Source organism: Leucopleurus acutus (assembly GCF_964270905.1).
Source record: "Leucopleurus acutus genome assembly, chromosome: 8".
Classification (NCBI taxonomy): Eukaryota; Metazoa; Chordata; class Mammalia; order Artiodactyla; family Delphinidae; genus Leucopleurus; species Leucopleurus acutus.
Genome location: NC_139151.1, coordinates 79,805,105 through 79,822,085, shown reverse-complemented (window position 1 = coordinate 79,822,085; position 16,981 = coordinate 79,805,105). Strand labels below are relative to the sequence as shown.

The window sequence follows — 16,981 nt, the reverse complement described above, 5'->3', positions numbered from 1 at the left end:
TCAAATTGGGGGCGTCGGGGTCCCATTATGGAATTATCATTATGCATTAAACTTAATGTAATTGAAGGATAAATGAAATAAATATCATTTATCTGTGAGTATGGGTTTTCTTTAACTTTTAAACTCTAAAAAGTTTGGGTTACTTGGACATCATGAAACAATAAATATCTTCTCCAGTAAGAACCATGGTACTTCCATATAACGTACATTTCAGATTCACTAGAGTTTCCTAAGACCGTGTGTCCGTATATTTCCAGGAAACAGGAGAAGACAATTCCAGCTATCCTATTTCTGTTTCACTGTAGTCATCAAATTGGGAATTATGGGAGGAGGGTATAATGACTCCACCTTTAAATTTAAGTTCAAGTGCTGGTAATCAAACTCTTCCATTTTCTCAGATGTTAGGAAAGTAATAGCAATGTGTGATAGAAGGGGTGAGATGAATGGAAATGAGCTGCTGCTTCTCTAATATAACCTTAAATCAGCAATGTGTGCATATTTGTGTGATGCTGTCGCTATTGTTTCATCATCAATGCTAAAGGAGTTCTTTTTTATTTTAAGGTATATAATGAACAGATTCGTGACCTCTTAGTAAATTCAGGGCCACTTGCTGTCCGGGAAGATGCCCAAAAAGGGGTGGTTGTTCAGGGATTAACTTTACATCAGGTATGTTTATAAACTTCTTTTTGGCTTGTTCAAATAGCAAGTATGGTTATTTAGCCATTTACTTATTTTAAAATAATCAGGGTATATCTGTAGTCTTGTTTTGTTTCCCTTTGAAATAATCAAATGGGTTTTCCTTTTAAAAATCTACTTGAACATTTAATATAGTGTATTATTCTGCTTAATATATTTATATTTTATCTCCTCAGATAGATTAGATTTTATCTTTTATTTTTTATATGTCACCGAAGTACTAAGCAAATGATACACAGTCAATATTTAATGGGATTTAATTTATGGAAAATATTTTCTTACTTATTTTACCTTTAAAAGCCTTCTTGCTTGTTGATGGTTTATTAAAAATTTTAAAGATCAGTGGTTAATTTGTGTATTTTTCTTCTACTTCAACTCCTTTAGCCCAAATCCTCAGAGGAAATTTTACAGTTATTGGATAATGGAAACAAAAACAGGACACAGCATCCCACTGATATGAATGCTACATCTTCTCGTTCTCATGCTGTTTTCCAGGTAACAGGTCACTAGACTACAGCTCTTAAAATTGAATTTAAAATAAATGAAGCCAAATTTATGAATGGTAATTTTCACACATACGAAAATATCTCTTCATCTGTGGACTTCTCTACTTCTCAGAACTTCCTTTACTTTGAAGCTTTGAGAAGATTCTATCAAGAATATTTAGAATTGAGATGATGTAAGTTAGATGTAAATTTTTACCTGTGTGAAAATATGATAGTAAAGTGGTAGTATTAGAGGTTTTCTTTCCTTTAACTGGCGAAAATATTTAATCTTTACAAAAGATAGTCTTATATTCAGAGCAGACTTTCTCTTTATAGATCTAGATTTACAGAACCAATAAATTGGGGAGATACTGATTCACTTTTTAGAAGATTTCACCATAGTGACCATGTAAGTAGTTGCATTCCTTAAGGAAGTGTGTGATTCAGTTGATACAGTGCTTTTTAGGAATACCATTCTCAAAAAACCTAAAGCATAGGTTAGTAGTTATTATTTGTAGTTTCTAGTTCTGTTAAAAATCAAATGATTATACGTCTTTATTCTGGATTATGCTTTGTGGAACTCATCTAATAAAAAGAAATTGTTATAGTTGAAAGAATTCAAATCAGGGGAAACCAAGTCATTCGGAAAGTCTCTAGTCCACAAAATTTTATTAATCTTTTCTCTTCTTACCACTGACTCTTCATTTATCAGTAATCTTGAGAGATATCTTTATCGGGGACACTGAGGTTTCCCCAAAATGTCCTAGACCCTGCTTTTCAGGGTTACCAGAATACAAGTGGCAGTTGTTTTGACCTTCTATTAAGCCAGGAGTTATTTGCCCTCTAGTGCACATATAGGAAGTCTTTTTGTTTTCAAATTTTCTCAACTTTGGTAATTACTTCTGGTACTCTTGGATATCAGCCAGTCAAGTTATACCTTGTTCATTTTGTCTTTAAAATAAAAATAATTGATTTCATGCTCTTTTAAAAATCAAGTGTATTTCTCTTTTAATTTTGTTAAATCTAATCCTCATTTTCCCTATTCTCCTGTGATTTCAAAAAGATTTATTTGAGACAACAAGATAAAACAGCAAGTATCAGTCAAAATGTCCGAATTGCCAAGATGTCACTCATTGACCTGGCAGGGTCTGAAAGAGCCAGTTCTACCAGTGCTAAAGGGACCCGGTTTATAGAAGGCACAAATATTAATCGATCACTTTTAGCTCTTGGGAATGTTATCAATGCCTTAGCAGATACAAAGGTAGGTACTATATGTTTATTTAAGTATTTTGAAATACTGAAATACGTATATTTCCCAGAAAGATATTATTTAATATAATTGTCTTAAAGATCTATTATACATCAAATTTCAAGAATGTAACAATAAGGTTTATATAAAGAGCAAAGACCTCAGAGAACCTAGTATATCAAATAAAGCTATGGAGTTTTTTTGTTTGTTTGTTTTTTATAAATTTATTTTTTATTTATTTATTTTTGGCTGCGTTGGGTCTTTGCTGTGCACGGGCTTTCTCTAGTTGCGGCGAGCGGGGGCTACTCTTCGTTGTGGTGCGCAGGCTTCTCACTGCAGTGGCTTCTCCTGTTGCGGAGCATGTGCTCTAGGCGTGTGGGCTTCAGTAGTTGTGGCACACAGGCTCAGTAGTTGTGGCTTGCGGGCTCAGTAGTTGTGGCACATGGGCTTAGTTCCTCTGCGGCATGTGGGATCTTCCCAGACCAGGGATAGAACCCGTGTCCCCTGCGTTGGCAGGCAGATTCTTAACCACTGAGCCACTAGGGAAGTCCCTGTTTGTTTCGTTTTTTAACTTCTAGCTTTATAATCAGAATTTGTTGAATGTAAAGTATTGAATATAAGATTGATAGTTAATATTTTATTATACCTTCTCATCATTTATTTTGAATTTGATTTTTTATGACCATTTAATGATCACTGCACAATAAGCATGATAATTGAATTGGCATGAAAACAAAAAACACATTTTAGAAAAAGTAAACTCTGGTCTGGTTAGTGTTTTATATATATACTATAAAATTGGTTTAAATATTAAAGAGAGTTGATTTTTCTTAAAGAGGAAAAGGAGTTAAAATGTAATTAAATTACCTAATAGGATAATGTTTGCTAGATGCTTCTGGGGAATTAAAAAATAGTTTACATCTACTATATGCCAGAAGTGCTTACAGGAACACAGCATATTTGATAGCTTCTGTATTTGTAAAAATGACTTCCTTTTTTCAAAGTTAAAATATAATAATTTAAGTTCAAACCAGGCTCAGAAGCTTTAGGAAAATTACTGTTAAACTGTTCAAAATGTTGCAATTTGATAAAGTATAAAGTACATTAAAATGATTTGGGAAGTCTTTTTTAAAAGGGCAAGTTTCTGAAATCACATGAATATTACAGAAGCAAAATATATGTTGTATTCTAAGTTAAAATCTCAAAACATGTAAGCAGATAGCATGGTATAGAGAATAATTTCCTAAACTTCAGCCATTCATAGTATTTTTTCCATATACTGACTAAATTTTTAGTAATTGACTCCTGTTGAGTCATTTATTAGTCAGTGTTTAATGCATGTCTTGTACATGCAAAATCAATTCAAGTAGTACCAGCTGTGCACATTCCACACTGTTTGGGAAAGACTGCTATGGTGGAAAGCATAGTACTACTGGGAGTTGGGAGACTAGGGTCTGTTTCTAACTCTGGATTACCAGCCATGTGACCTGAGGCAAGTCATGTCACTTTTTGCTTAGCTTCATTTTTCTCTTCTGTAATATGAAAGATTTACATTGGATAGCATAAGGTTGTTTTTAGCTTAACATTATACTGCTCTGTTTCTATATGGAAGTGGTAGTGTTGGAAAATTTTTTACTTTAAAATCAGAACTGTATCTTTTAAGTAAAAGAAAACCTAGAAAAATTAAGTTCTCTTTGAACTGTGGTTGTGCTTTCAGATAAATACCTGTTAAGATTATAATTATAATTTATTTTGTATTCATGTTAGATGGTAATTTAAAGAGAGAAGTAGCTCTATGCTATACAGAATTCTTACTATGCCTCTAGTATATTTCTCTAGGGCATATATTACTTTTGTATTTTAACTTCTTTTTAAAAAATGGAGATTTTTTTTAATAACCATTTTGTTTTTTAATAGTTTTAGATACAGGAAAGTTGGTAAGATAATACAGGAAGATTGTATTAAATATACTCCACACTCAGTTTCCTCTGTTGTTAACATCTCACATTAATACGGTACACTTATCACAACTTAATGCAACAATACTGACATTTTATGATTAACTAAAGTTCGTACTTAATCAGATAGAAATATAATCTTTTAATGGGAAATTTGTTTTATATATTCACTGAATAGTTCCATAAGATTCATCATCATTTTGGTCACCAATTATATCATAAGTCTGGGCAAAGTTGAGCAGTTCTTAAATTCTTATAGTGAAATGGTAGCAGGTTTACATTTGAATGTGGAAAATGACATAAGAATTCTTTTTTTGTTCTTTCAGAGAAAGAATCAGCATATTCCTTACAGAAATAGTAAGCTCACTCGCTTGTTAAAGGATTCTCTTGGAGGAAACTGTCAAACTATAATGATAGCTGCTGTTAGTCCTTCCTCTGTGTTCTACGATGACACCTATAACACTCTTAAGTATGCTAACCGTGCAAAGGACATTAAGTCTTCTGTAAGTGTGTTTACTCTGCCTTTGTTGTAAGAGTACTGGGTGCATTTTTTTCTTTTTTATACTTACAGCAAAAGATGAATTAGAGATGTACTTCTACTAATGAATTAGGAATCAGGGCTAGAAATGTCTTTACTAATCTGATTAATTGAGCATTCACTGGTACAATTAAACCATTAAGCATCTTGATTACATATATAATAAATACTATTATTTAGTCTTTTAGGGAGCTAGGATGTTTTAGTGACTTTCTTTCTAACCTTTTTCACATCATGGTACGTGATATTTTGAGAGCACCCTGGTGTGATTGGTCAAGGCTTTAACACATTTGTTACAGCCAAGGCTGATGCTCTTCTGTAACCCAGCACCAACACTTTCTACCTGAAAACCTTGGACATGTTTGCTAATCTCTCCAAGCCTTAGTTACTTCATCTGTAAAGTAGATATAATATCTGCCTCAGTTTATAAAGTAAATAGCTCTTTTAAAACAATTTATTGTCACATTAATGATATTGATGTAACCAATCTGTGTAGCTAGAGCAATATAATAATGATTGGTTAGGTTGGTATTTTTGCCAATAATTTGGGGTAATTTTTTAAAACTTAAGTCAAACATGATGTATGTGTAAAATCACAGGATCTCAGGGTTGGAATAGACATAGAGTTCAGCTGGTATGATGGCTTTTTTAGGGGGCTTACCCCTCTGCTATTCCCATTGAATGAAGATAAGTGGGTTATTATCTTCCTTAGAGAAATATTTATATATTGTTTATATAATAAATTGGGAAAGGTTGTACTGTACTGGGTATACAAACATCTTTCACACAAGTTTTTCATGCAGTGCTTACACCAACTCATTGAGGAAGACATTTTTAGCTCTACTTTACAGTTGAGGAATCACATGGTCAGAGTTTTAAGTAAAAAGTGGGCAGGGCCTCAAAATCAAGTATTTGGATTACATGTTTAATGTTTTTTCCACTATTCCATAGCTGCCAGGGGGCTCATACTTTTATAAAAAGGATAAAATATATTAAGAACTCATTAAAAACTACTTGAACTTACAAATGGGTGGAAATTTAAATTATCTCTTTATATCTTAAAAGTCAAAGGACCAGGAAAAGAAAGTGGGTAATTTTTATGTGAATGACTATTTTGCAAGTTCTTTAAAGTACCTTTTCTCAGATAGTAAGGGAGTTTCTTTTATAAATTCAGTATTAATGTGCTCAACATATCCTCTTGTCACAGATTTTTAAACATGAACATAATTGATTATGATTGTCAAATGATCGTAATTGTCACAAATTCTGGATTCATGGAACTGAATTAATGAGGCTCTAATGCTATTTTGTTCATGTATATGACTGATTTTTATCTCTATATATACGCAATCATAATTTCTATTTTTTAACAGTTGAAGAGCAATGTTCTTAACCTCGACAATCACATAACTCAGTATGTAAAGATCTGTAATGAACAGAAGGAAGAGGTATGTCTCCTCTTTACATTGTTGCTAATCTCCCTCAATTCCTCAGTTATGGGATTCTGCAATCTTTATTGTCTAAAACTTTGATTTGCTTTTCTTTTATAATTGAAATCTTGCTTGTTCAGTTATTTTTCACAGTTGAAATTTTTCTGTGGCCATGTATAATGGAGACAAATAATTTGTTTTGTATTTTAACTACTGTTTCTCTCTATTAGATTTTAATGTTAAAAGAAAAACTAAAGGCCTATGAAGAACAGAAAGCCTTTACTGATGAAAATAACAAAGTAATGATTTCAAACCCTCAGGAAAAAGAAATTGAAAGGTAAAATTGACATTAAGATCTCAGTTTGAGGATTTTGTGAAATTTAGTTAGCTATTTAAAGTTTAAAATTTAGTCAGATATTTTGTTATCATCATCATTTGTTGTATGGCTTTATATATTCTCAACTGAATTCAGGAAGTCACTGAATTGGTCTTATATTACACACGTTGGAGTTCAGGTAATTTTAAGTGTGATTGTACAGATAATGAGAACCAGGTCTTAGGTATAAGACGGAGAAAGTAAAGCCAATTATGCCACTTATGAACTTGGTTTTTAGTAGTTTCCATATTTTTCTTCTGTGGTGTCTTACTCCCTTCTGGCTTCTATAACGAAGTACCACAGACTGGGTAGTGTATAAACAAACAAACAAAAAATTATTTCTTATAGTTCTGGAAGCTGGAAGTCCTAGATCAGGGTGCCAGCATGGTTGTTTGAGGACCTTCTTCCACATTGTAGACTTCTCCTTGAATCCTCACATTGCCAAAAGAGAGGGAGATCTCTCTGGAGGCTCTTTTATAAGGGCACTAATCCCATCCATAGGGTCTCTGCCCTCATGACCTGATCACCTCCCAAAGGCTCCGCTTCCCAATACCATCAGCTTGGGTGTTAGGTTTCAACATTTAAATTTGGGGGGACACAAACATTCAAGCATCTGGCATTATCATTATTTACATGGTTCATGTAAATCGTACCTACCCTTTCCTGACTTTATATAACTCTAATAATCCACTTAATTGAGTTTAAGCAGTTAATTATTTGAAGGGACATCTCTCAGTGAGATAAATTGACACAGAAATATGATCTGTACCCTCTAAGCTCTTAGCAGGTAAATTTGAAAAAAAGAAAGCTGTAATACAGTACTTGCAAGTACTTTTTTCCTAAGCAATTAAGACAATTTCCAAGTTGTCCTGATGGGACAATAGTTCAAAAGCTGTAAATCTTGAGTAGTTTTAAGCAGACAGTAAGGAATTCTTGGATCAAACAAGTTTGAAAATTATTCCTTACTTAAGGAATCTAAGAGGTTTCCAAAGTACATCAGCATATTAAAAGCTCTAAGAGGCCCTGTAGGAAAGGAATCTGTTCACCTTTGATTAAAATTGAGTAATTATTCTCCAAAGCTAATTTTCTATTATCATTAGTATGAAAACTAACGATATCTTAAGCCATTGATTATTCATACTGTTTTGGGACTCTTGAGTTTGTAGAAGATGTTTTAGGGTACATAAGGAAGACTAGTTGGCAGTGATTTTCAACCTAGTTTCAAGTACAACACTTTTTAAAAATTGGATTTGTGTATTGACGTTTATATAAAATATCCTTGATTTGAAAAAAATCATTTTTTCTGCCTCAGTTGACCCCAGATGCTAAGATAACTTCTAATAAAATAACACTTTATGTTTGTAGCTGGCTGTGTAGATTTTGATGATTTTTAGGCCCACATTAATTTCATCTGATCACTATAACAACTCTGAAATTTGAAGTGGGGTATTGTTTTCTAACTTACCGATAAGGGCAAGAAATATATATCATCTCTTTCAAGTATTAATCCTTTGCTCCCATGCTATGCTATTTTACAAATACCATAAGAAGTAATTAAACAGTTATTTCTCTCTATCAGTGATAATGAGTCCATTTTTCATATAGCATAAAGTTGACCTATGTATTGTTATAGTACAATAGCTCTGTTTATACCAGAGATTTCCTAAAGTGTTTAAATTATTTTCTATTAATCCCCCTAACAACCCATTGACAAAATAAAGTTATATTTAATAGTCTTACAATGCTTTTTGTTATATTCTACCAATTTTACAGTGTCTTTTAAAAAATAACTTAAGCAAAATGATTCCTCATATTCCTTTAATCTTAACAATGAAAGCTTTTAACTCTGCTATGTTATTAGTTGTGTTATTATATTTTGTTAGTCAAATGTGGGATTGGTCCTCATGCAACCAGATATCTTGTCGGTGATGCATGTTTCTTGAAAATTAAAGCAGTGACCAACTGCTCAAATTTGGAGTCGTTGCTTGCATAAAATTGCTCAGCAGTGCTTAACCAGATCTAGTTACCAATTAAAACCTTACAAATTGGTAGACTTTTCTGGAGTTGATGTGGCTTTAAGTCATTGACTCTTTCTTTCTGGTAAAATGATTCAAGAAGGAGATGGCCTGAGCTATGAAATAAACACTTATTTGGATATTTTTTGCATTTCAACCTGACTTAACCAACAATAAAAACTTTGAGTTTTAATTCACTCAACAGGTTAAATAATTTACTTGTATTTATAAAGCAGGTAATAATAAAATTATATACCCCATAGCCTTTGTCATTTTCTCACAAAAGTATCTGTCTCCTTAAATAAATATATGGAATACCTTTGATCATACTTCACATAGAATTTTTTTAATGGCATGAATTTTCATTTTCTTTAAAAAATAACATTTTTATGAAGTTTAAACAGATAAAGGGAAGAATATATAGTATTTGCTCTCTATTAAAGCTATTTGGAAAGATAATATTCAAAAAATCATAAAAAGAAAGTACAGTTGTTCTTTATACAAAGTAATTATAAAACTTCACTTGTGACTTATACCAAGAAAATTGTCTAGAGTTTATCATATGTCACCTAAAGTTATTAGCAAAGATTTTTCTTTTCTAGCTATTTGAATGTTTTAAATGACTAGAAAATAGTTATTAGTCAATCCCTTAGGGCTCTCTGTTTTAAAAATGACAGTTTTTTTAAAAAAAAGAGCTCTCTAGAAACCTTTGATACTAATTCCCTTCCTTCCATCCTAAACTATACACCACCAACTAAAATAAATCTGGACCATAAAATTTTGAAATTGACAAATATTTAACTATGTCCTTGGGTGAAGTGTTCCAGGAAAACTAAGAAATTATCTTTGGTTGTAACCTAAAGATAACTTATCAAATCATTTACTGGCCTTAGCCTTGTTGTAATATAATACAGTGAAACTGCAATGTCCATACATACTTCCTATGAAATATTTATCAGTTTGACAAAACTGCAGTAAAGTTGATGTATTGTGGTTTATATTCATTCTCAATAGTTTAATTAGGAACTACTGACGTAAATTGTCAGTGTTTTTACCACAGATCCTTACAAATATATCTAAAATTCTGGCCAAAGAAACTTTATTTTTAAATGCATATACTTTGTTACCGTTTTATTTTAAAAGCTTGAAGTTAATTTTTCTTTGAGAGAAAAATTGTTTGCCTATGTGCGATTGTTTATACTGTTACTGTAGCTCAGACCTGATCTGTGACCAATATTCTGCTGACCCTGGAGAATGCAGGATTGCAGGCTCCTTTTAGGGCTTTCATAGAAGTGATTCAGCTTGAGGTCTTTATGCATTTGCAGGAGATGTGAGTCACACTCCCCAACTTTGATTCCCTATATCTATATTGCCCTTTGGAGGAAGCACAGTGGAGGGGCTTTTCCTAGATTTACCACATTGTAAACTTGGATGTTTTCGGTCCTGGCATTGTCAGCTGACTCTTAGCCAAGCTGTAGGGGGTACCTAACCATATGGTGTGTTTTCACTGTAACAAGTTCTAAAGCTAAAAACTGGCTATCTCACTTTCCCTAGGGCGCCATAGAGGCACCATATGATTATGCCACCCACTGCTTATTTCTTCACAGCGAGCCAACACCAGAAGAACACATAATGCTGTGTTGCTTCTGAGGTCTTATGAATTGGGAGAGTACAGGTCCACCTTATCATCCTTTTCTTACATACAAAATATTTTATTTTTGGTAAGCTACTGGATTATGCAGACCAAATACAGTATATGACTAATACCATAGACCTTAAAATACCTATATCTTTTAATAACATGATCTTTGGAGGAGAGAGAGAGAAACCCAGTGCTGTAAAAATAAAGTTCAGAACCCATTCCAAACATTTTTGTTGTTGAATAGGAAAAAAGTCACTCAAACCTATTTACTGTTTATCATTGAAGCTAATTCTATGAATGGTGTATATTCTCTTGTTCATGCATTTCATTTTTTTTAACATCTTTATTGGAGTATAATTGCTTTACAATGTTGTGTTAGTTTCTGCTGTATAACAAAGTGAATATATGTATGCATATATCCCCATATCCCCTCCCTCTTGTGCCTCCCTCCCACCCTCCCTATCCCACTCCTCTAGGTCGTCACAAAGCATCGAGCTGATCTCCCTGTACTGTGCGGCTGCTTCCCACTAGCTATCTATTTTACGTTTGGTAGTGTATATATGTCCATGCCACTGTCTCACTTTGTCCCAGCTTACCCTTCCCCCCTCCCCGTATCCTCAAGTCCATTCTCTAGTAGGTCTGTGTCTTTATTCCCATCTTGCCCCTAAGTTCTTCATGACCGTTTTTTGTGTGTGTTTTTTTTTAGATTCCATATATATATGTTAGCATACGGTATTTGTTTTTCTCTTTCTGACTTACTGCACTCTGTGTGACAGACTCTAGGTCCATCCACCTCACTACAAATAACTCAGTTTCGTTTCTTTTTATGGCTGAGTAATATTCCATTGTATATATGTGCCACATCTTCTTTATCCATTCATCTGTCGATGGACACTTAGATTGCTTCCATGTCCTGGCTGTTGTAAATAGTGCTGCAGTGAACACTGTGGTACATAACTCTTTTTGAATTATGGTTTTCTCAGGATTTATGCCCAGTAGTGGGATTGCTGGGCCCTATGGTAGTTCTATTTTTAGTTTTTTTAGGAACCTCCATACTGTTCTCCATAGTGGCTGTATCAATTTACATTCCCACCAACAGTGCAAGAGGGTTCCCTTTTCTCCACACCCTCTCCAGCATTTATTGTTTGAAGACTTTTTGATGATGGCCATTCTGACCGGTGTGAGGTGATACTTCATTGTAGTTTTGATTTGCATTTCTCTAATGATTCGTGATGCTGAGCATCCTTTCATGTGTGTGTTGGCAATCTGTATATCTTCTTTGGAGAAATGTCTATTTAGGGTCTTGTGCCCATTTTTTGATTGGGTTGTTTCTTTTTTTGATACTGAGCTGCATGAACTGCTTGTATATTTTGGAGACTAATCCTTTGTCAGTTGCTTCATTTGCAAATATTTTCTCCCATTCTGAGGATTGTCTTTTCGTCTTGTTTATGGTTTCCCATGCATTTCTTTAAGTAAACTTTGCATTATCTGTCACAAAATACTGAGATTCTATGTGTTTTATTTTTGGTAGATTTCAAGAAATTCTGAACTGCTTGTTCCAGAATCGAGAAGAAATCAGGCAAGAATATCTGAAGTTAGAAATGTTACTTAAAGAAAATGAACTTAAATCATTCTATCAACAACAGTGCCATAAGCAAATAGAAATGATGTGTTCTGAAGACAAAGTAGAAAAGGTATTTAACAACTTTATCCTTAAATTGTAGAGAATGTAAAAACATGGGGACTTATAATTCTAGAAATTTGATAGGCGATGTTGCTTAATCACCCATTCTCTACAAATCCCTAGAAATGCTAGAGGAAATGTAGAAGACATTGTTTTAAATGTATAGTTAAGCCTACAAGAAAAAAAATTCCTAGGTGTGAGAAACAAAAAGGAAACAAAACCCCTAAAATCTCAGTTATGACTGTTGCTTCTGTGAGGATGATGGAATGCTTAACAGGTAGGTAACACACTCAGGGAGAGTTGGGTACCAACATGGGGCAGTGAGAACAGTCCACCCCAGATTCAGGCAGTAGTTTACAACTTAGACCAATGGGAGGTTTTTTTCCTCCCCAGGGAAGAATATTTTGTCACTGACATTGTTACAGTTTCCACTGCATCAGTGCTAAAAAAAAAACCAGATCAACTTTTAATCAGTTTTATTATTTAATGTAGTAGTGCACTGCCCTTCCCCTTCACACACACAGACCACTTTCACAACCCTGCTTTGATGTACACCACTACTTAGGTAAGGGGCCCGAGGGAGACAGGGAGTTAGAAATGACAGTCCCCACATAAAGCCAGGAATCTCAGAGACCTTCACTCTTCATATTGGAAATACAGCAGGAGAAAACATTTTACCAAGTAGCACAGGAAAACAAGGAACCAAGCCTAGGGTAAGAAAAAAAAGTCTCATTTGAAGACTGTCATTATAGATATACTTTTCACTACAGATTTTCATTATAGATTATACTTTTATAATCCATGTGTTTTATTTAGCAAATCCCTAAAGTGAGACATTAGCACAGAAAATGGTATCAGAGCAGTGATAATCTATAGGAAACTGAGCAGAGGCAAAGCAGAATCAGCCTAGTGAAACAGATCCTCAATTCAAACCACTAATGAGAGCTCACTGTCCAAACTTACAAAACCCATGAAACAATCCTCCACAAGCAAGTCAGCAGAGTTAGCAAATATGACAGAATCCCCCAAACGTCAGATACTATAGCAATCTGATAAAACCTATAAAAATGAATAAAGTCATCAAAGAAGGACTTAACAATAAAGGAATCAAAGAAAAAAAGAACATACATATATGAGAAGAAAACAAATGACACTTCCAGAAAGTAAAGATTTATTTACTGAAACTTAAAATTTCAGTTTATAGGTACAATACTAGACAATGTTTTAAATACTTCACGTACATTAACTCATTTAATTCTCAGAAAATCCTGTGGGCTATGTGATATTATTGTCCTTGTAATTAAGATGAGGAAACCAAGGCACAGAGAAGTCATTCTGCCAAAGGTTACCCAGCTCATAGAGTAAGAGCTATGATTTGAACTCAAGCCAGCTGATTCCAGATCCTGAGCTCTTATCCCTTTCCTTTTATGCATGTTAGTTATAGCTAAAGAGAGAATTAAAGAACTGGGAGATCTGAGGAAATCACACCACATACAGGATAAAAAGATAGCAGATGTGAACAAGATGTTGCTATTTGAAAGATAGACTAGAAAGTCATGCATTCATCTAATAGATATTCTGAAGGAGATACATTAGTGCAAAAGAACAAAGGATAATGTGCAAAGTCTAAGGCTCAGAATTTTCTAGGACTATTAAGATGTGAATAAGATGTAAATTCAAGAAACATGAGTTCTAAGCAGGATAAAAGAATGTATACTTGGAGGTGTGCAACTCCAGAGCACCAAAGATCAGAAAAATAAACATTTTGAAAATACTGGATTTCCCCCAGTTTGGTGTTCATTGATGATAAGGTTAATTGCATTTTTAAGTACTATTTTATACTTAGTAGTATAGTGCTTTAAGAAACTAACATTTTAGGTTTTTGTCAGCCTATGAAATGGGAAAGATGTGATATGCTAAGAAATTAATCATAAAGTATTAATAAATATATCATGACTATGAATTTATAAGTAGCTATTAAGCTGTATTATCAAAATTAGTAATTTATTTACCGAATATGCATTTATTATGCCTTATTGAAGCTATCTTTGTTTTAAACCACTTTATTGATATATATGATTGATGTATGAAGAAACCCATGAATATTTAATATAGACAACTTGACGGGTTTGGTGATAAATATATACTAGTGAAACCATCACCATAATCTATGCTATAAGCCTGTACCTTACCTCCTAAAGTTTCCTCCCACCCTCTTTATTAGTAGTAGTATTATATTAATAACAACACTTAACATGAGACCTACCCTCTTAGCCATTTTTAAGTATACAACAATAGACTATCATTCAGCTTTTAAAAAAGAAGAAAATTCTACCAATTGCAACAACGTAGATGAACCTGGAGGACATGCTAAGTGAAATAAGCCAGACACAGAGGGACAAATTTTACATGATACCATTTATATGAAAAATCTAAAATCGTCAAACTCAGAAGTAGAATCAGATGGTGGTTGCCAGAGGCTGTGCGGAAGGCGAAACCAGGAAGTATTAGTCAAAGAGTACAAAGTTTTAGTTATACAAGACAAATAAACCCTAGAGATCTACTTTTGTACAGCATAGGGCCTATAGTTTATAATGTATTGAATACTGAAAATTTCTTTTTGATTTTGTTTATCAAATGCATTTAAAATATTCCTCACATCCTTTTAAGGCAGAAGAAAAATAGAATTTATATCTTTATTTGAAATTTGTTGCTGTAGTTGTACTTTAACTTTCTTGAACTGCAAAATTGTTGCCAGTATTTTTGATGACCTTCATGACTTCCAAATAACAGAATATCTCATAGAATTAATATATCAGTTTGTTGTTGTGAAATCCTTTCATATGTTTGTTAAATGGAATTCTGAAATACTGCTATATTTACCTATTCTAAAAGTTGTATGTATTATCTCAATTAATTGCATTTATTATAGAGTTATTTTCAGTGGGGATAATAATTCTCAATTTTGTGTAGGTATCCATTAAATAAATATCAATTATCTGAAAGTGCAATTACCTGATTTATCTCTTGAAAAAAGGCAAGAAATTCAGTCATGGAAAACTGCTAGTGACTTAATATCTCAACTTTTAACAACAGCTTGTTTTGAACACTTTTGTTTATATGCAGAGCATTGTGCTAGACACAATAGAGGTTAAAAAAAGTATAAGACAATATATGTACTTCAGTAATTTATAAGCTAGTTGGAGCAATAAACTGATATAAAAATGACACAGCACTATATGATTGTGATGTAAGGAGTAGAGCAATAATAAAAACAGCTAATATTATTGAGCATTAACTACGTGCCAGACACTTTTCAAAGTCCTTTGCATGGGTTAATTCATTTAGTATTTATAACAAGCCTATGAGGTAGATCCTGTATTATCACCATTTGTGAGCAACAGAGATACAGAGAATTAAAGTAAGCTGTCTAGAGTTATACACCTAATTAATGTGGTTGAACCAATATTAAACTCTGGATGTCTGGCCTCAGTCTGCACTTTTAATCATTCTGCTATACTATAAGTACTTTAAGTGCTATAGCCATTCAAAGGAGAAAACAGTGGCTTCCAGTTGTTGTGGTGGAGAAAGGCTTCCTAGTGGAGAGATGAGATTTATACTGGGCGTTGCATGAGAATATTAGTGGGCAAAGAATAAAAGGAATAGTGTATTCAAATGAGGACACCAGTTTGACCAGAGCACAGCATATTTGTAGGTCAGTGTATGTGGAAGTACATAACTATACTCTCAACACTTCCTGCCAATTCCCACTGCTTTACCCATAGCAGATATCATTGATTGATTACAGCACTCTTTCTCTCTGAATCTGAAGTTGCCAGAGTTAACCACTATAAATAGATTGGAAATGGCACATGATATAAGACATATTTTGCCATATTGGGAATTAGTCAATTCCAGATAGAATAAAAGGCCAAATTGTGGAAGCTTTGGTTGCCAAGAATTATATGGTCTATTTGTATAGTCAAAAGGCAGTCTTTGAAGCAAATGAGTAGTGTATTATCAGAGCTTAGAATCAGATTGCCATTTTTTGAACATTAGAATATTAGTACAATTAGTAAGTTTGGTCTATTTAATCCCAAGCTAATTTAAATCATGGTTATTTTAGCCTGTTTTACTTACCCCATTGAATTGTGAATGTGCATGCTTAGAAACATTAAGACATAGAGTAAGGAAATGGCTTTGGCTGGTTTCTGTAATTTTTTTCTGTTTTCATCTTTATTCTGCTTTTTTCACCCCACTTGTCTTTTCTGATATCTCACTTTTGGTCATTTCAATCCATGTTCCAATTCTTATAGCTATTCTTATGAGACTAAGAATAGCTAAGTCTAATAGCTAATGAGACTTACCTAAGCAATGAGAATAAAACCTCTTAAGTTTATTGGTTGTAAACTATTGAAAAACATAGAAAGACATCTAGAGGCTGAGTTTGTTCTCACAGAAGTGTCAAACTATAGTTTTACTAAACTGCTTGCTAGGTCAAGGAATTTTATATTTGTCTTGGACCCTCTCTGAAGAGGTTTACTCTCATAATTGCTGAAAGAATCTCACTGATTAAGCTATAAATGGTTCTTGAGTATGGACTCTGAGAGTAGTATTAAAGTGAAGTTCCGGGGTAATTTTATAGTCATATAAAGATAATACACAAATTATTTTCAGTGAAATAATCAGTTTACCGTGTTAGCAGTCAGTTCTTTTGCACAAAGCAATAATAATACCTAAATTTTAGAATTTCATGCTTATTCTCACTCGAGACCTTTTGTGTTATTCTGGAGATTTTGTTAATAAAATATGTAAAGCTTTTTTGAAACTTTAATGGGAAACAATTAACTTTAATGTCAGGGTTTAACATACATATTTTAGAATTTATTTCCAAACACTTACTTGGTA

At 33.3% G+C, this 16,981-nt stretch overlaps 1 protein-coding gene across 1 annotated transcript in view; it reads left to right on the top strand.

Annotated features, from left to right (window-relative positions):
* The window catches only part of KIF18A (kinesin family member 18A), a gene marked incomplete at both ends in the record, with an annotated part of 70,050 nt that overhangs the window by 5,934 nt on the left and 47,135 nt on the right, over positions 1-16,981 (top strand). The window contains 7 exons of the mRNA XM_082844135.1: positions 562-666; positions 1,081-1,191; positions 2,245-2,442; positions 4,715-4,891; positions 6,300-6,374; positions 6,587-6,693; positions 11,921-12,083. Coding sequence (XP_082700261.1) covers positions 562-666; positions 1,081-1,191; positions 2,245-2,442; positions 4,715-4,891; positions 6,300-6,374; positions 6,587-6,693; positions 11,921-12,083 — 936 coding nt within the window. The remainder of the gene's footprint in view (positions 1-561; positions 667-1,080; positions 1,192-2,244; positions 2,443-4,714; positions 4,892-6,299; positions 6,375-6,586; positions 6,694-11,920; positions 12,084-16,981) is intronic.